The 20,379-nt window shown below is 38.4% G+C and overlaps 1 protein-coding gene across 1 annotated transcript in view; it reads left to right on the forward strand.

Moving 5' to 3' along the window:
• The window catches only part of VWCE (von Willebrand factor C and EGF domains), a gene marked incomplete at both ends in the record, with an annotated part of 31,059 nt that overhangs the window by 10,025 nt on the left and 655 nt on the right, over positions 1-20,379 (forward strand). Inside the window, 14 exons of the mRNA XM_083359847.1 lie at positions 1,895-2,023; positions 3,598-4,022; positions 4,104-4,197; positions 5,611-5,693; positions 7,031-7,118; positions 7,422-7,507; positions 9,222-9,339; positions 11,229-11,314; positions 14,141-14,237; positions 14,918-15,000; positions 15,822-15,912; positions 16,975-17,057; positions 18,181-18,286; positions 18,942-19,416. Coding sequence (XP_083215973.1) covers positions 1,895-2,023; positions 3,598-4,022; positions 4,104-4,197; positions 5,611-5,693; positions 7,031-7,118; positions 7,422-7,507; positions 9,222-9,339; positions 11,229-11,314; positions 14,141-14,237; positions 14,918-15,000; positions 15,822-15,912; positions 16,975-17,057; positions 18,181-18,286; positions 18,942-19,416 — 2,044 coding nt within the window. The remainder of the gene's footprint in view (positions 1-1,894; positions 2,024-3,597; positions 4,023-4,103; positions 4,198-5,610; positions 5,694-7,030; positions 7,119-7,421; positions 7,508-9,221; positions 9,340-11,228; positions 11,315-14,140; positions 14,238-14,917; positions 15,001-15,821; positions 15,913-16,974; positions 17,058-18,180; positions 18,287-18,941; positions 19,417-20,379) is intronic.

Consider the following 20,379-nt stretch of genomic DNA (forward strand, 5'->3'; position numbering starts at 1 on the left):
CCTAAAAGTTCTATGACAGCTATAGCTTTCTGGAAAACAAATTGGAACTGAATCATTTGGAGGATTTATTTCATTTCAAAAATGAGGTCCAGGCAGGTATGTTATCATCACTGCTTTAGTTTTTGGAAAACAGCCTATTTTGACTGAGACTCCAGGAGGCTGCAGTGTGGTTTACTGCTGCAAATCAGAGTGACAATGGCTATTTGGGCTCCTAAAACTGCACATTTGAAAAGGGGCTGATTAGTATTTTTGAGTTCTTTGTTATTTTTAGTAAACCTAACAGTGTCACATATCTAAGCTATTGCTAAGCACATTGGTTTGTGCTTAAATTGTAAGCCGCCCTGAGTCTTCGGAGAAGGGCGGGATATAAATAGAATTAAAATAAATAAAATAAAATAAAATCTAAATTTAACAGAGATATTTTCCCAAATTGAGAAATGATTATGGAAAACTTTTCCTGTTCAATATTGTGGTAGTACAAGGTACAAGCCCCCCCGCAAGCAGACACTAAGCTGCATTCAGTATCAAACCTATGAGATTTCCCCTCATACATATGAATTGCTTAAACTGTCATCCCACAAGTTGCTTTCTTTGAACAGCAACAGGACTTTCTTGATTTTCCTTGAAGATGTTCAAGAAATTTTACTTGCTGCTTGAAAAAAGCACTTTTTGGAACAACCATGATCTGAATGACTGAGAACCTCCATAGATATTTTCCTTAAAGTGTTCTTATAAGAAAATATTAATAGCAAACTGACTTGGCTCTGAGTGGTGACAGGGGGAATAATCAGTCAAGAACCTGCAGCGGGCGGGTTTGGGGTGGGGAGGGATTTGGGGATATATTGTAAAACTTTGTTTTTGTAAAACTTTTTAATAATAAAAAAAAGAACCTGCAGCCAATTTGTTTCTATTCATTGACCATATCTCAGGAATAATGCAGCTATCATGCTGACATAATAGGAAAAGATATATAATCACTTGGGTGACATGGGCAGTATACAAATTTGATCAAATAATAAACAAATAATAAATAATAAAGTCACCCAGATGGGCTTATCAAAATAGTTATCAACGTCATGCTGCAATTTCTACTGTGTCTGACTTGTCTGACTTTTCTTTTTTTTGCACTGTAGTAGGCCTGGAGTGTATAACTTCTGGTTTTGGTTTTGCTCTTGGTTAGTAAGCTACAAGTATTTGGCTGGGTGCCTGTTTTATTGTTTGCCTACTAATAAAATGATATTGTACTTTCAAAGTGATTTTGGTTGCTTTAGAGTTTGCTTTCTCCTCTTATCCCTGGTCTTTTCCTTTGCTTTCCAAGCACTTGCACAAAAGCAGTTCTTCAACCCACATTCTCTCCTTTGATATCAACACAGACCCTTTCCCTCTCTCCCCACATTTGTTGTACTTTTGTTGTTCTGACTCTACAGTGATTAAAGCAAATGATACAATTCACTGTAAATCCAAAGAAGATTCACTTCCCATTCCTAAGAGATCAATCAGAATAGAGCTGGAAGGGACCTTGGAGATCTTCTAGTCCAGCCCCCTACTCAAACAGGGGGCTGGATTAGAAATTAAGAAAAATAAAATTAAGAAAAATACAAGAGATTAAGAAAAATAATTAAGAAAAATAAAAGAGAGCCCACAGTTATTCACTATCTATATGCTAACTGTTGCAGAATTAGTGTATGTATGTGTGTGTATATATGTGTATGTGTATATGTATGTATGCATATATTTATGTATATGTACACAATACATTTTATTTATTTATGTCACAATACCTCATGCTTTCTGGCCCTTTATGGCTAAGCAACAAGAATTTCTGCCCAGCTACAAGCTTGGGCTGACCTAGCTGTGCTGTAAGTCTCTAGCGCCCTGCATCTGTCTGGTGCAGATGTGAATGAATGCCGGCGACCCAGTGAGAAGCGAACCTGCCAACATTCCTGCCACAATACATTGGGGAGTTTTATATGCAGCTGTCATCCAGGCTACCGACTCAGTGTGGACAGATTTTCTTGTGAAGGTAAGGGCTGCCATATAGCTCATCCTGCAAGAAAGCCTTTTTGATCCTTTGCATTGCATCAATTATTTGTTTATTATGGTACAAACTGATCAACTAGAAAGACAATGGGAATATGTATGTGATCAGTGGGAGAACAGGGATATGTTGGTAAATGTGGAAATCCGATCCACATGTTTAGTAAGCCAAAATGACATAGCCCAGCAGAGACTGACTTGCTGCTATAAACTGCCTAGAATGGTGGTTCCATTTGTTCTTCTAGACAATCTCAGTCAGCTTGTTGTTTCCTCTTCCTTGCTCATCTCATCTATGTTGGTAAATGTCTTGTTGAGTTTCATCAATGATCATGCTTTTGCCAAATGTATTGTTCCGATGGAACAGAACTATGACAACTATCAATCAAAATCCCTCCCCTTGTTGTTGACATCCCCGTCTTAGTTATGCCTGCTGGTTCTTGGCCAACTCAAAAAACCAAGATCAGTTCAAAGAGGTTCTCAGTCTGTTGGATTAAGTGAGCATGTGGAACTCACTAGATCGGCTTTCTGAGGCAGGAATATATTTCTCTAAAGTAACCGAGAAATAGACAGACAGGAAGGAATATCCAGGTATTTTTAAATGTGCTTTTAAAAGATCTGTAAAATAACTGGCAGCAGTTTTTAACAGTGTATTTTGTCATGTAGAGTTTGTATACAATCACCCTTGGTACATATTACATTGATAATCACTTCCAAGAAACACTTTATACAAATTTATCTGACCTCGTTTGTTACATAATTTTCCCTGAAGCGCAATTTTGCAATACACATTTTTCACTCTATGCACTTGATATTTTTTAATAAAAATAAACCTTTCTGCTTGCATCTTTTAGAAATGCCTTTTTTCCATGAGTGTCTCTTAAATGATATTTTTATGTGAACTTTTTAGCAGATAAACAGAAATGAGTAATCTCTACTCAAAATTCTACCTGCTCCATAAGTAGTTTGTTTTGACAGATGCTCCCTATTTTTTCAAAATGGGGTTTTGTTTACTCTACAGATACAGAATTTATGAATCCGTTGGGTTCCATTAACAAGGCTTTTCAAAAGCCTCTGTTTTTGTAATCAGATAAGACTGAAGTCAAAAGCTGGGTAAAACGCACAATTGAGTGTACAGTGTAAAAGCTCTTACTCATGGAAATATCTTCCCAATAGTGACTTGGAAGCTGTGTGTTTTGGGCAGGATGGGAGGGAAGGTGGGGAGGGTTTCTGAATATAATTGGCCATTTCTGTAATGGAGTACGTGAATGACCTTGGGGAATAAAGGGAAGAGATGCTGACTAGAAACAATCAGACAAGAGAGGGAGGAGCCCCCATTGGATTAACAGTTTCAGAGGAAAAAACTTAGGAAGAATCTGTCCTAATTGTTTGGGCAGTTAAAAGTGGTGGCAGGAAGTCTGTGCTTCAGAATTGCATGATTCTGTTAATGCAGTCTTACGAGGTCATGTTTCCTGTCTGGTTTACCTGTGAGGGCTGATAGTTTCTCTCTTTGTGTGTGTTTGTGTGTCTCTCTCTTCCCTGTTCCTTCCTCCTGCCTCACAGGTTTTTCAAAGTCCAGCCTGGCCCCTTCTCCCCTTTTGCAGTCTCTTCAGCAGCCACAGACTCTGCTACGCCTTTCTCCAGAATCTATAGGACCTGTGTTGCCCCCCAGGGGTTCCCCAGCACTTGCTCCCTCTAGTGTACCTGGAACCCCATCTCCTTTCCTGCTCCTTCCCATTCTCTCTGTGCTTCCACCCGCTTCTTCCCCCACTTCCTCATCTCCTCCCCACACCTCCTTCTGGCCCAGGCCTTCTCTGCCAGTAAGTCCTCTGTCACCACTGCCACCAAAGAAGGTTAGCCCATCTCTTCCCCAAAGCCCTTTGACTCCCTCAATTCCCACCCTGCCATCTGCCTGCTGGCATGGAGGGGTTCTTCATGAAGATAACAGCTACTGGACAGAGCCACCGTGTCTGAATTGCTCCTGTGAGGTATGTGGCATATTTTAAGTTCTTATCTTACTCTCCAACTTCAAGTATTATGTCAGTACTGCCTGTATTCTCTTATTTCAGGGTGGACAAGTGTTTTGTCGAGCTGTGACGTGTGAAGTTTCCTGCTCTCACCCAATTCCTCCAACCCAGGGAGAGTGCTGTCCTACTTGCACAGGTGAGAGAAATACCCACTAGATCAAGGCTCTATATCAGAGGTCTTCAAACCTGGCCCTTTTATGACCTGTGGACTTCAACTCTCAGAATTCCTCAGCCAGTGTGCCTGGCTGAGGAATTCTGGGAGTTGAAGTCCACAAGTCATAAAAGGGCCATGTTTGAAGACCCCTGCTCTATATACTTGTGTCATATTGGATCATGTGGGTCTTCCCTTGTTCTAGCTGTGGAGGATTTTCATCATATACCTCCTTCCCTCTCAATTGATCGGAAGTGGTCCCTGATTTCTGGAACTTGGCTCAATAAGCCCCCATTCCTTTTTGCTTCCTGGGAATTATATAATGTGGTTCTAAGTTTCTTGAATTATCATACTTCATCGATCATCTCATTCACTAGGGCATCTGAAAGTTGGACACAAGATAGATGCAACTTTATTCAGACAGGTGCCATGTGTTGTGCAACCTATCATTTTATATAAAATGTAAATGCTCAGATGAATCAAGCTTGACTTCTAGTACTGAGCTATGCAACATTCTGTGTACAGTTAGCAAATTATAGGATAGTTTTGAAGGGTTTTTCCCCGATGACTTTTAATTTAAAGATTAAAAAAATTGCCATTGTCCCACCAATTTTAAAATTAAAAAGTTGAATTGGTTAAAATCTCATGAGGTTTCCGGGCCTTAAAAGATTTCAGTAATATCATCTATTGATTCTAGTATTGTTTGAACTTTGTAAGATTTGGCAATTTCATCCATTTTTAATGTAGTAAATTTATTTATTAATTAGATTGACATCCCATCTTTTCTTCAGGAGCTCAAGGCAGCATACATAGTTTTCCCTTCATCTGCTTTTCCCACCCACCCACACACACACAAAAGAGTCCTGTGAGGAAAGTTGAGCTGAGAGAGTAACTAGCCCAAAGACACTATTGAATTTCTATGACTAAGGGTGAACTGAGCTGAACTAAATCCAAGCACAATGCTACTCTAGCTCTCAAACATTATGGACATCATTTGGAGTATCACAGGTCTACCCACAGACATTCCTTAACCTAGACTTACTTTAGCCTAAAAAAGTAGCTCTAAAGTCTTCAAAAAAGGAATGGATACAGTAGATGGAACAATGTTTCCCAACTTGGTGGCCTTCTTTAAGACTATTGGCCCTAATAAGAATGTATAGTGTAATATATATGGACGTTTGCATGTTGGACATAACTGAAATAGAGCTTTTAACTGTGTTCAACAGCCAAGAGGTACCTTGAATTATCTGTGACTTGCAAATGGTGATATTGGAGAGCGTCTAGCAAGTTTTTGAAAACATCTACATGCTTCACAGTTAAGAGAAAGGTGTAATGGGGCCTATTTCCCTTAGTTCTTGCCCCTTCAGAGAAGAATCTTCTCATTCCTGTTTCCTACAGGCTGTTTCTATTATGGGATGTCCAGAGTTGAAGGGGACGTATTCTCTCTCTCTGAGGAGAACTGCACAGTCTGTGTCTGCCTGGTGAGCCTCAGGGAGTTGGGGCTGGTATTTCTTTGAAGACATATAAATGAATACTTGCTAACACTGGTATCTTTAGATGGAAATAAAGCTTCAAGTAATGACTGTTGCTTTTGCTAGGAGCCATCTAACAACACTGTACGGAAACTTGTAAATGTTTTAAAGGGCATCTGTTTTTTTGACCAATAGCCCAGAAAGCAGGGTTGAATTAAGAGGGTTGAATTAGAATTATTCCTCCTCCTCCTCCTCCACCACCACCACCTCCTCCTCCTCCTCCTTCTCCATTTTACTTTAGTGCAAATTATTATCCAATTTAACATGACATTTTAGGCCCACATGATTTTAACTGGATAATGTAGCCATATCTTGGGTCACTAATTTTCAGCTATTTTTCAAAGATGCCAAGTTTCAAAAACAAACATAAAGAGGGGAGAACAATACTAGAGTGGAAGACAAAATATTTTTCAGCTTCTATCAAACTTGCATTTTCATGTTGCTTTCATGCCACCAAAACTCCTTTTCTGAACCTGGCTGTTCAGAGGCACATGCAAGGAGGGTTCCCTCTGATTTTAAACCTGTGCAAGGATCCCACAGGCAGGAGCAGGATATAGTGTGTTACTATCCTTCTCCCATAGCCCTTACAAACCCCTCACTACAAGCTGTACTCTCTTCCTTTTCAGCCTTCATTGTTAGCACTCTTATCCACATAACCACTGGGATGCCTGTCTCCAGTGGTTGAAGTCTGCTATCCAGGAAGAGTGCATAGAATTGATTGGGTGAGCAGAGTTTTTCCAAGGGGTAATTTTGTAGGTGAGATGCACTGAGACTCATTACCAGCCACATTGTGGCTAGGAGCATTACTAATCCTACTGTTAGGCAGTAGGTGTTACAAAAGGAGAGCATATTCCCCAGAGTTAAATTAATCAGTATTGTAATTATTGCCAAAGAGAACCTCATAGGATGTCTCTGTCCCAAAGCCAAAAATAGTGTTGGTGGTCTTGGTACTAAACACTTGACTCAGAGCATGCACTGCTTATCTGAGGTGGCAAAATGCACTGAGATGGTCCAGAGTGAGGAGCATTTGGAACCTAATGGAAACAATGGGTGTGAGCATTTGGGAGGAGAAGGATTATGTTCATGATAAACCATTCTTTCTTTGTCACAGTTTTTCTCATGTTGTTGCCTAGAAATTTTAGTGGCTGAAATCTAAATTATCCCGATGCCACAAGTTTATGGAAGACATTCGCAAATATAATTCAGATGTGATATTAGGCTGAAACTACATTGCAGAAGAGGAAAAATCAACCAATCTGCACTACAATGTTTGTTTTTCATTCTAGGCAGGCAACATTTCCTGTATTTCTCCAGAATGTACACCCAGTCCATGTCCTAGTTCTGTTCAGACAGACTGTTGTCCCTGCCAGCCAGGTAGATTTCGATTACTTAATCATTGCCATAAAAACCTCTTGTTTTTTAGACACAGTGTAAAACAAGAAGGGTAGAAATAAGGGGAAGTCATTCTTTGAAAGACCACATCTAAACAAATAGAATATCCTATGAGTAAGTGATGCTAGAATTCACAGTATAAAGTGGAATAAATTTACATAATAAGAGCTATGGGCACAAGAACATAAGAGCTAAAAATTTGTAAATGTGATGCCATAGAATAGATCAATTGGCCCTTTATCTGGTCACCAATCTTTCTGCTATGAATGTTGCTTTCTTCTGTAGCAGAATGTCATTTCCGTGGGCAAATATACGCAGAAGGGACCGAGTTCAACCCAGATGGTGATAACTGTACCACTTGTGTGTGCAGAGTATGTATTTTATCTACCTTTACTCATCAACCTTTCTTTTTATTGAAATTTTTTATAATATAAAATACATAGAAACAAAGATAATAAGGGAATGGGGAAGAAACAAAAGCAGTGACTTCCAACCATTTTCAGGGCAGTAAAATATGAAATAGAGATGGAACCTCATTTTTTACTCTATATATTTAGTAAGTACTAGCCATTTCTATAACAATAGTTTAATCATCAAAAGCCAAGATCAAAGTTTCATTTTTTGTGTGTTTTGAGTATAAAGTTCAGAAGCAGTTTCAAGTAGAAATAAGACAGTATACGTTGTTTTATTTTATTAAAAAAGTTAATTTTGCCATCTCTGCCAGCTCCATCAGTTTTTCCATTCATTCTTCCATTGGAGGAATTGATGTATCTTTGTGCATATAAAATTCTCACTCAGGTCAATGTATATAAGAACAAAGTTCCATTTTCCCCCCAAGCTCTTTGTCCAATAGTCTTAAAAGGAAAAATTCTGGCTTCCATTTTGTTTTTGTTTTAAGAATCTTCTGAATTCAGAATCTCCTGAATAAAATATAAATCTGGCTCCAATATTTCTTTCTTTATCACAAGTCAACCAAAGATGATAAAAAGTATCTTCTTTACAATTACATTTCCAACAATACTTGAGACACCTCTATACATCGTTTACAGTTTCTCAGGTGTACCTTTAATTATCTCAGAGGGTGTTTCAATTAACTTTTTTTTACTTAATATACACAGTCTCTCTTGATTTCTTTGTCTTATGTACAGACAAATGCACACTGTTATAAGTGTTATATTTTTCTCTCTCCCAATGAAAACCATGTGATGAGATATAAACATTGGCAGCAGCTTAAAGACTTTGCTTACATCATTTTACCTAAGAAACCAATTATTTAGAAGGATGACTTCGATCTTTTATTTCTGGTTTTCTTGAACTTTTGTAACGTTTCTTATCTGTTAAAAGAGAAACATTTTTTCTGCTTCACTGCAGAAACTTGAAACTATTATATAAGTTCTATTGGTATTCCAGAACTATATGTCAGCTGTGAAATTGCCTAAATTAGGCCGCTGAAGGGAAAGCTTATTAATAGCCCTCGAATGCTCTGTGGCAAAGAAGGGGCAAGATAGAAAATGTTGAAGCATTTTTTTAAAAAAATAATCATGCCACATCTTTCTTTTGTCATGGCACTGAAAGCGCTGACAAATTAAAAATGTGAAAACAAACAAATAAATACAGTCAAACTCAATTTAAAAACATATAACTTGTAAAATTACATGAAACAACTCCACGGGCATATTTCTGGAGATTTTTTAAATCCTTTTTCTAAATATGGAGCTATTTGGGCTAAAATACTATCATGTGGGAATGCGTTCTACAAATAATATCCCTTCCGCCTAACTGAAGTCCTGAAGGTACTAAAATGATGGTACCCAAATAAGACAAATAGATCAATGGCACCCTGTTCCATCCAGCTGCTGCCAACAGTAGATCACTTACTAAGGTGACTATGGAATTCTTAATTGCATATACTAGTTGGAAGCCCAATTGAAACAGATCCAGAAAATCACTAGAGAAACTTTGCATCGCTTGAGAGATTTCCCTAATTTAAGTTAATTTTCGGTTAAAAAGAAATTGTGGACACTTGCCTTGATGACTTCCTCTCTGTATTCTTTCCATTAATAATGGTACCTGGTCCTTCTTCAGCAAGGTGAAGTGGAGTGCTCCTTCATTCCATGCCCCACCCCGGGATGTCCCCATGAGGAATGGCTGTTGGCTCCAGGACAGTGCTGCTTCAGCTGCCGAAAGACTGCACTTATGACAGGTGAGATCCTTGCAGTCAGCATGCGAGAACACAGGGCTTTTTTTCTCACAGAACACTCAGAATGGAGTTCCGGCACCTTTTTTGGATGGAACCTTGTAGGGTAGACAAGGCGGGTTGTATGACATGTGTGAGTTCCGGCACCTTTTTCTTTTACAAAAAAAGCACTGCATGCATCTATGATGTGAAAGTTCTTGTAAGTAGTAATAAAGTATCATTAAATATTTTGGGGGGAACTGTGTATTAATGTATATTAGTAGATTTATAGGGAATCTAACACTTAAAGATTACTGGAATATTACAAGTTGTCTTCAATTTACGACCACAATTGAGCCCAAAATTTATGTTGCTAACTGAGAAATTTGTTAAGTGAGTTTTGCCCCATTTTATGACTTTTCTTGCCACATTTGTTAAGTGAATCACTGCAGTTGTTAAATTAGTAACACGGTTGTTAAGTGAATCTGGTTTACCCATTGACTTCCCCTGTCGGAAGGTTGCAAAAGGAGATCATATGACTCCAGGACATTGCAACCGTCATAAATATGAATCAGTTGTCAAACATTCAAATGTAAATCACGTGACCATGGGGATGCTGCAATGGTCGTAAGTGTGAAAAATGGTCATAACTCTCTTTTTTCACTGCTGTTGTAACTTGGATCAGTCACTAAGTGAACTGTTGTTAGTTGAGGACCACCTGCATTTAATTAATATACATTAAGATGTTAATGTAATGTTAAATTATATGCCAAAGTTTTGGATTTTGATTCTTTATTGTGGATGCATCAAGTGTTGAGGGTGCCAAACAAAATAATTATACAGTATCAAGGAACTGGAAAAGTGATAATATTCAAGATGTCAAAAAATGGTTGTCAGAAATGTGCATCTATCTGTTTTGGAAAAATCAAAGGATGTAAGTTTTCATTATGGGAGAAATTTTGTGATATCTTACAATAATGTTTTCTATTGTTTATATTGCAGTAGTGAATTCATTGGTGAACCAATGTCTGTTGATAAATATAATATATGATACATATTTTTCCTGCTTAGTTTCATTTAGTTTACATTTTTAATTTTTAAGCTTTTTGTAAGATTAAAGTTTGCATTGTGAAAAATAAAGATATTAAATTAAAAAAAATTAGTCCATAAGACCAGAAGGCAGACTGACCTGGCAGTTTTTTGCTAGCTTGCTGAAAGGGGATTAAAACACAGGATAATTTCCAAACATCTAATATAATTTTTCTTTATCAGGTTAGTTTTCACAATGCAAACTTTATCCTTACTCCTTATGGTCCAAAATTGCTTCAACAAGAGCATCCTATTCTTTCTCTGGTTCTCCTCCCTTAAGGACACACAGTATTATCATCAACATCCAAACCCAAGCATTCAATACTTACACAAAAGGTTAAGATACACACAGCAAGCAAGTATTGATGCAAGTCAAGTTAAAATTAGTAGATCATATAATCTTGGCTTCTGATCTCCCTAAGTAAAGCATTCTTTGGAATCAGTCATTCAGAGGTGGCCCTGCTGTTGGCACTGTCCTTACCTCAAGAAGGATCCTTTATAGCTTTGGCCCAGCCAGAGCCAGTATAAACGAAGGCAAGTAGAAAAAACATTTGGCTCACAATCCCTAGAAGCCTCTCTAGGAGTTGTAGCAAAAAAATACAGTGCATTACTTTCTTCAGTGAGATTCTTTATGGTTAAGACACATGGAACACATCAGACTAAATATCAAACTAGCTATCCATGCAGGTGTTGATTCTCTCTCTTACAACCATGGACATATTGATGTAAATTGCTGATAATACTTCTCCTAACAAGCATGCTGGCAAGAGAGAGACTTTTATTTTTTTCTGAGATGTTTCTTTTCATTGTCTCTCTTCTCTGGACAGGTTGCTTTATAGATGATAATGGAATTGAATTTCCAGTAGGACAGCTCTGGTCACCGGGTGATCCCTGTGAGTTATGCATCTGCCAGGTGAATGACAACCTGCTCTACTTCACTTAGTTTCAATCTTCCAGTCTCTCTTCTTCTTCTTCTTCTTCTTCTTCTTCTTCTTCTTCTTCTTCTTCTTCTTCTTCTTCTTCTTCTTCTTCTTCTTCTTCTTATTATTATTATTATTATTATTATTATTATTATTATTATTATTATTATTATTAAATAATAACTTTATTGTCACTTTGAATGTACACTAATTGGCATACATTAAAATGAAATTTCATTGCATACAGCTTTCAAAGGGTCACCCCCTCTGATATACACTACATAAATATGACAAAAATAAATAAATAAATACAGAATTATGCACATACCCACATATATTATATGACACAGAGAAACAACAGTCTAGTTCCGGTTATGTATACGTGTGCATGGCGAGAAACACGAATTTTGCGAGTTTGCCAGATGGATGGCATAGGGAACAAAGCTAATTACAGAATCAGGTAGTCCTGCTAGAAATACTTCAAAACCTCCTCCCAGAGGGGAGCAACAGAAACAGACCGTGAAGTGGATGTGTGGGGTCTCTAACAATGCTTTGAGCTCTTAGCACGTAAGCAGCATCCTGAATACCAGGGAGCCAGCATCCTATGATCTTCTCGGCTGTCCTTACCACTCTCTGTATGGACTTTCTATCTGAGGCATGCTGCCACCAAACCAGACAGTGATGCAGTTTGTTAAAATGCTTTCAATCATGCCTCTGTAAAAAGTGGCCAGGATAGAAGGAGAAAGATGTGGTCTCCTCATCTGATGCAGAAAATGCAGATGCTGGTTTCCACGCTTCACTAAGGATGATGTGTGGAGAGACCAATTATTATATCATCATCATCATCACAATCATCATCATCATCATCATATCATCATCATCATATTTTTATCCTGGGCAGAGTCAATTAATTGTATTAAATGCAGTCCTCCAGTATCTAAGTTGGACAGAAAAGTACTCTGGCGTATATTGTGCCGCCGCCTTTGACAATCCATAGTCTGCTTCAATAATGAGGCTGCCGTTTTACTGTTTGAATGCTGGACAAGTTAAGGAAAGTGAAAGGAAACCACTTGGCTTAATTTCTCCTCATACCAAGTGTTGCCTGTCAGTGAGAAAAACGACTACCGACTACCGTTCACTACTGAGAAAGCCAGCAATTCACAATAGACATTGGTCTGTTGCTCTTTCAGAAAGAGCCTTTCAAAAATTAGCCTGAGGCAGACAAATACTAGCTATGCATTACATGAGCAGATCCACTAACCACGAGGGATCTGTTTTTCTCATGCAGTCTAAACCAAAATGGCCAGGGGAGACAGTGCCCATTGTCTGCAGGCAATGTTGACTCCAGTGTATATGGCACCCCTTGGCTACACTGAATGATGGCATCACCTCCTGCCAATGTGAAATTTTGCATTTTTAGAATTATACAGAAGGAGGGGTAGCACTGGTGGTCTCTATGCTTTGACACCTTTGGCCAGATAGAATGGTGCATATTCACATTGTAAATCAATAGATCCACACTTAACAGTCTTGCATTTCCTTTCTTGTCATTGTCTCTTCACTGCTTGCAATCTCCTGGTTCAATAGTAATTTCTCTGCCCCAGCATTCCAGATGCTACCTGCTCATTTGCTAGGATGTCCCCATAGGCCTCATTGGGTAGAAGTCATGACCCCTTCTCTGTTATTGCACTGATGCCTGAAACTAGGCATCTCTGGGCTAATCCTGATTGAAGAATGCAGGCAGAGCACTAGTGAGGCTCTAGGACAGGGGTAGGCAACCTTGGCTTTTTTATGACTCGTGGACTTCAAGTCCCAGAATTCCTGAGCCAGCATGTTGTTGTTAGTTGCGAAGTCATGTCCAACCCATCGCGACCCTATGGACAACGTTCCTCCAGGCCTTCCTGTCCTCTACCATCTTCTGGAGTCCATTTAAGCTCACGCCTACTGCTTCAGTGACTCCATCCAGCCACCTCATTCTCTGTCATCCCCTTCTTCTATTGCCCTCAATCTTTCCCAGCATTAGGCTCTTCTCCAGTGAGTCCTTCCTTCTCATTAGGTGGCCAAAGTATTTGAGTTTCAACTTCAGGATCTGGCCTTCCAAAGAGCAATCAAGGTTGATCTCCTCTAGGACTGACCAGTTTAATCGCCTTGCAGTCCAAGGGACTCGCAGGAGTCTTCTCCAGCACCATAGTTCAAAGGCCTCAATTCTTTGGCGCTCAGCCTTTCTTATGGTCCAACTTTCACAGCCATACATTGCAACTGGGAAGACCATAGCCTTGACTATACGCACTTTTGTTGACAGGGTGATGTCTCTGCTTTTTAGTGTGCTGTCTAGATTTGCCATGGCTTTCCTCCCCAGGAGCAAGCGTCTTTTAATTTCTTGACTGCAGTCCCCATCTGCAGTGATCTTGGAGCCCAGGAAAATAAAATCTGTCACTACCTCCATTTCTTCCCCATCTATTTGCCAGGAATTGAGAGGGCCGGATGCCATGATCTTGGTTTTCTTAATGTTAAGTTTCAAGAGTCAGCATAGCTGGCTCAGGAATTCTGGAAATTGAAGTCCACGAGTCATAAAAGAGCCAAGATTGCCTACCCCTGCTCTAGGATACGAATACTAAGATTGTAATCAATTCTCCCAAGGTGATACCATTCAACAATCACCTTATTTGGGTGTAATATAACAGAATTCTTCTAGAACCTTTTTAAGGCTAGATAGAAGATGATTCTTCTTCTGGGATGGAGGCAATGGAGGGTCTGTCTTCCCAAAACAGACCAGCATTTTGTGCTGTGGGTTTCTGTGAAGTTCTTTTCTGTTACAGGCAGATGGTTCAGTGAGCTGTAAGAGGACAGATTGTTTGGAGATGTGTCCTCATCCAATCCAAATCCCTGGACAATGCTGTCCAGATTGCTCAGCAGGTAAAATTCCATCTTTTCAGAAAGCTGTTTTCTTCTTAGGGATGTTCCTAGAACATCCATATTGTACAACATAAATACAGCTGTTTTGAAAAACAATGCGTACATAATCTTTAACATTTTTATACCAACATTGTGCAGAAAATGAAGACAATCGAATCTTAAAAAGACTGCCCAGAGTCACTGAGCTTCAAGTGTCACATACATTTAATAAATAAATAAAAGATCAAATACCTTTTAATTCTGCTTCTTGCCTCGGCCTTTTGCTTTTAAAGTAGACAGAATATTGTTCTGTTCATGTATAAATGTGAAAAACCTATCTCAAATGAACATTCCTGCTTTTAAAAAATGTATCCTGGTACTCATTATGAGAAGACAATATGTATAGGCAAAGTCATTGTAAGCCAAGCAAATAATTTCCAAAACTATTACTTTTTGTGGTAGCTGTTTTTCCCCAATACTTAACAGTAGCAGGTGCTTTCTACATTACACTTGAGTACTTTCAGATGAACATTTCCTAAAGTTTCTTCACAAGGCATTGTGCAGTTATTTTGTCCACCCCACCCCAAACAAGCATCCATCCGTATGATGTCTACCTGCCTTATGCTTTGTTGAAGGCTTTTATACAGGCCATCTGGCTCAAGCAGACCAAGTAAATATGTTTTTCCCTTCCACAACAAAAGGTTGTACCTATGCAGGGAAGATCTTCTACAACAATGAAACCTTCCCCTCTATCTTGGACCCGTGTCTAAGTTGCATTTGTTTGGTAAGTCCTCTGCTTCTCTTACCCCAGCTTAAAAAAAAATGCTAAAACCCTGGTAATTGTGAGTGAGCAAGAGTCTCTGTGAGTGAGTAGGTGGCTATATACATTTTCTAAAACAAACAAACAAACAAAACTGTTAATAACTTTCTTTGGGCTAAGAGGCCACTTCCCAAGAGGGAATCAAAATGGTATATCCACTCCACTCTCCCTTTACCTTTCAGAGAGAGACAGATGTAATTTATGTCATGCTTATATGCATGGGGTTTTGCGTGACATCATGTAAAAACATCCCAGGATATCCCAAGAGAGTAGGGACACAGAAAGTTGGACATGACTAAAAAGGGGAAGAATTAACTCTCTGGCATTTCTTACTGAAATAATAGGACTTCAGTCAATTCAAGGGAAAAGTCACAAGAAGGAATAATTTGAAAATTGCTCATGATGTTCCATTTGCCCTTGTCTTCTATATTTAACACACCTCGCTTGACGCTTAGAAAACAAATCTATTTGCTATTTTTGTGATACATTCTTCTGTAATACTACAGGAAGTATATCCCTGACTACAACTATTACTAAGGAATGCGCTATTTTTTTTTGGGGGGGGGGAAAGAAATAGAAATAAGGAAAAAGGGAGGGGCGGGGAGGAAACCGAAAACAAAAATGTGTTAGGAGTTGAAGATTTTAAATTGTAGTATAATAATATTGCTTTGCCATTAATATAGGTTCTTCCTGTGTGTGTGTGTGCGTGTGCGTGTGTTTGCGCATGCTTCTGCATGTGTGTGTACATGTACAACTCTATGCATGTCTGTGTATGGATCTTATAGCTGGGCTCTGTAGCCTGTTCTCCTGTGGACTGTGTCGTATCCTGTACATATCCTTTCCATCCAGAAGGCGAGTGCTGTCCAATTTGTCATGGTAAGCATCACAGCAATGTAACTTTTCTAAAAGACTATTCCAAATGGAATCTATATACCGTACTACTAATTGCATTTTTTGCTATTGCTTTTCAAGAGAATTTGTGTCTTGGTTTGCATTTGAAGCACAATTATTGAGTATAGTTATTTTGCTATTAAGATGGAATTAAAGAAAAATGTTGGAGAAAATAAATAATAATAATAATAAAATAACCGTTATTTTAGCATTGTGGCATCTTGCTTCTCCCAAATATACATAGGAACTGAATATGTTGCAGGAGAAAATTTAATTGAAATTCCTTATTGAAAAGGAAGCAATAAAAAGAGCAGAAGCTGAAGGGAGGGAATTTCTAGTAAAAGGCACTAAAAAGCCAGAATAATGCTTTGAAGTCAATTTTAGTTGGAATGGTGCGGGAACTGAAATTTTTGGCCAGTCCAGAAGTAAGCAGTGCTACAAATCAAGCTTGGAAAAAATCTTATTAAAAAGTGAGCAATCAAAGGACTGCAATTTTTTTTAAAAAATATGCATTGTTCTCTTACAAATCTGTAAGAGAAACAGTTTTATTTTTGTGTGCTGTACTGTTCTGTGTTCTGGTCTGTGTACTGATGAAAAGTTTGCATAACTTGTGGGTTTCATATTTTCATGCAATGTAATTTGTTTAAAACAATGTGCCTGCAATTGACATTTATTTATGTAGAAACTAAACAGTTGTCTGTATAGTTGGTAAGAATATATGCATGGTTTTTATTGCTTAGATGAGACTAAAAATTAAAATGTTAGAGAAGTTTGTTAGTAACTGGTTTGATTCTTAAATATTCAGCTTGATATCTGATGGGTTATTTAGCTTTCTTGTGATAGGAATTCTCAACTATACAATCATTTGTGCAATAGTCAGCAATTGGGATGTTCCAGTAATCTTGAATAATATTTAGTATTACAGAAAGTATTTTCTGAATTTTTATATGACACTATATTATAACCTGGTCACGTTGCCTCATAAGCAGGTCTGTGAGTAGTATGTTCATGGTTGAAACTGTATTTCTTATGCATTTTTCCCCATAGACTGCAATTACAAGGGAAGAAAAGTAATCAACGGACACAACTTTGTTCCCGAAGATGAACCCTGTGTTTATTGTACCTGCCAGGTGAGATGTGAAGGTTTTGGAGTAAGAGAGACTCCATTCTAATGCCCTCCATTTCTTTACCCTCTTTCTTGTTGTTTCTTTTGAAATCTTAAATAGGCCTCAGGTGAGATGTGGTTGATGACTCCACTGACAGTATTATATGTCAACCGTTTCTTCTTTGAGTCCTTATAAACTCCTACTTGTGCCTCCAGTTACCTTGTCTCCTGTCAGCCTCTTTCTTGATTGCCTCTGATTTTTCCATCTCTCTCTCTCTCTCTCTCTCTCTCTCTCTCTCTCTCTCTCTCTCTCTCTCTCTCTCTCTCTCTCTCTCTCTCTGTGTGTGTGTGTGTGTGTGTGTGTGTATGGGGGGTGTCTTCTATCATAACTTGCTTTTCCATTATGTATCCAATATAATTGCTTTAATTTCTGTTGAATAGTCTGCAGGGTAGGTAGCAGAAACTGCAGAGTCTCTAAACAAACATTTATTCATAGTAAACACAGCAAATAACTTAATTAATCTAAAGTAGATAAATATAGTATAGTATAGGCCAAAAAAAAGAAGCAAAAGAAAGCTGATCAGTAGCAGTTGAAATCTTGCTAAGCAACAGCCATAACTCTTCCTGGCCTAAAAACAACAGAGGCCCTGTCTTCAAGCAATATAATTGTAACTCTTCCCACAATACACAACAGCTTCATTATTAGTGCTTCCAGTGATCAGTTGGTATTGCTTCTCCCAGTCTTACAATCCATTATATTCTCATCAATTTTCTCCAGCATGGTATCTCAAGAGCATAATTTCTTCAGCCTTGTTGAGGATCTAGGTTTCACAGCCATTTACAACAAAGAGAACATACTGTATTCAAGCTCTAAATTTAATTCTTCCCTTCCATATTTTTGTGTAGCTTCCAACTATGCCATGCAATACTAGTATAGTATAGTGTAGCGTAGCATAGCATAGCATAGCATAGCATACAGTAGCTTAGATTAGCATTAGCATTAGCATTAGCATTAGTATTAGTATAGTAATCCTACTAAAATAGAACATTCCTAGGAGAGAAGGACATCGAAAGGCAATGGATTCACCTGCTATCCTCAGTGATTTCTTGCTGGGTTTGAACACCTCTTTTATTTTCTCTCCCTTCAGCTTGGGGAGGTGAGCTGTGAGAAGAAGACTTGTCCAAAGACTTGTACAGAGCCCTTTGGTCCTATAACTCATTGCTGCTTGGACTGCCAAAATAATGAAGTTATGGGTATGTATTTTTTGTCACATCTGTCTAAGGAATCTATTGCTCTTTGTTCCGTCCTCTCAGGTCTACAACAAGGATTCGACAATTTGGAGCACAGAAAAAAATTATGTGATATTATACCACCTCTTTTAAGGAAATATAAAATATTCTATGCAGTTTACAGAAGCTGCATTATGTCTGTTGTGGAAAGTGAAATTCTCTGGGATGGCATTGGAGGTCAGAACAGAGGAGATATATTTGCAATTATAGGGCATTTGAGACTCTTTGGGGAAATCTGACGAACAAATTCTTAAAAAGTTTGCCTTCCATCTTCTGAAAAGATGTGCAAGCACTGGTATGCAAGCACTTTTCTATTCTGATGTTCTGTAATGAGGTTTCTTAACATATTCAAAGCTGCAGAACATGTTACAATGTACTTTCTAGGTTCCCCAATTATCCTCTGTTCAAGCTGTATGAAATAGTCCTTTGTTCATGAGTGATTACATCTACTTTTGTGATCCAGCAGGAAATGTTTGCACATGTTTGTGTATGCTCATGCACAGTTAAATTCACTATGGATTGAGATTTGTACAGCCTAGAATACAAGTAATAGGTAATACATTTGCCACAGTGATTCAGAGCAATGAATATTCAATCTAGTTTGCTTTTTTCACATCAGATGATTTGGATTCCCTGGAGAATAGACTAGCCAACCCTGTCTTGGAAGATGGAGCAGCAGAGAAACCCTTGCAATATCTTCAAAGAGGACCCATAGCCCTGGTGTCTGATAGCTCTACCCCTAACATTGCCTCATTTACTCCAGAGGATCATCTTGAAGCAAGTAATGCAAATGATCAGAAGACTGTGCTTATGAACCCAATTGCACTAGGGAATGTTGGACTCCACCAAAGCAGACCAGCAGAGACCACTAGGTTGCACGTCAATGAACCACCAAGTATCATCCCTCCTTCTTGGCTAGGCCACTCAGCAATTCCTCAAATAAAACTGGAGTCCGTTGTACCACTTCTAAATAATCCAGAGAGCTTTGGGGATCCTCCTAGCAAATCAGCTGGGTCCTCCATGACTCATTCCAGCCTGTCTTCTCTTTATTTAAGAACAAGCAGAACCACTGCATCTCCCTCTGCTGCTCATACGTCTGTTCCATCCACTCCAGCTAATCTCAAAAAGTCCATATTGGCCTTATTTCAGCGTTCAAACATTAATAACCTTCCTTTGCAACCTCTGGCTGAAACATTTTCTTTTTCAGCCAGTTCTAATCTAGATTCTTTTCAAGAGCTTCCTGGTAGCCCAACCCACATAACACATTTTTCTTTGCGCCACCTAAATGTAGGGAACAGCTCTAAATTAACCTCTAGTGATGAGAATAGCCTCACTGATATATCCCCATAGATTGGAGATTATTTTGAATAAGAGGAACATAACCACTTTAATCTCATAAAAACAAGAGCATCTGCCTATATGGTTGCTGTTTGCTAGGTTTCCCACTAAGCATTCATGGCAATAATCACTTTCTGACTTCTTAGAAAGCAGGTCCTCTAATTGGGTGCATCACTTCAGCTGTTGATTGCATTGAAGTTCTTAATTAATACCTCATTAGACTTAGAAGACAATAGAAAAATGGCTTTTATTTGCAAAATCAGTATAAACTTTCCAGTAAAACATAAAGATTTCAGAATGGAAGCTTGACAAGTAGTAGAATCATAGGCTAATTCAACCTCTTGTTTTACGTGTTGTATGGCTGGCCTAATGCCAGCAAGGAAAGCAAGAGTTTGTGCCAGGAGTCACATAATAAATTTTCTCACACTATGTCTAATATAGACATTCTGTTGCTGCTTACTGTCTTATATGGACATTTCAAGACTGATTATACATATTGATGAAATATGGTTAGCTTTCCATGAAGTCAGAAATGAACTAAACATTGCTTTACAGACAATGTACTGCATACTGGTATGTATAAGACTGCACTGCATACTAGTATGTACAACACTATTTTAATAGTGGAAAATTTCCACTTCCTTGTTCTGGTGTGTATAGAATTCTGCAATTCAGATTATAATATGAAATATATTTTATGAACACTAAAATCATAGTAT

The sequence above is a fragment of the Vipera ursinii genome (genome assembly GCF_947247035.1).
Source record: "Vipera ursinii genome assembly, chromosome: 1".
In the NCBI taxonomy this organism is placed as follows: Eukaryota; Metazoa; Chordata; class Lepidosauria; order Squamata; family Viperidae; genus Vipera; species Vipera ursinii.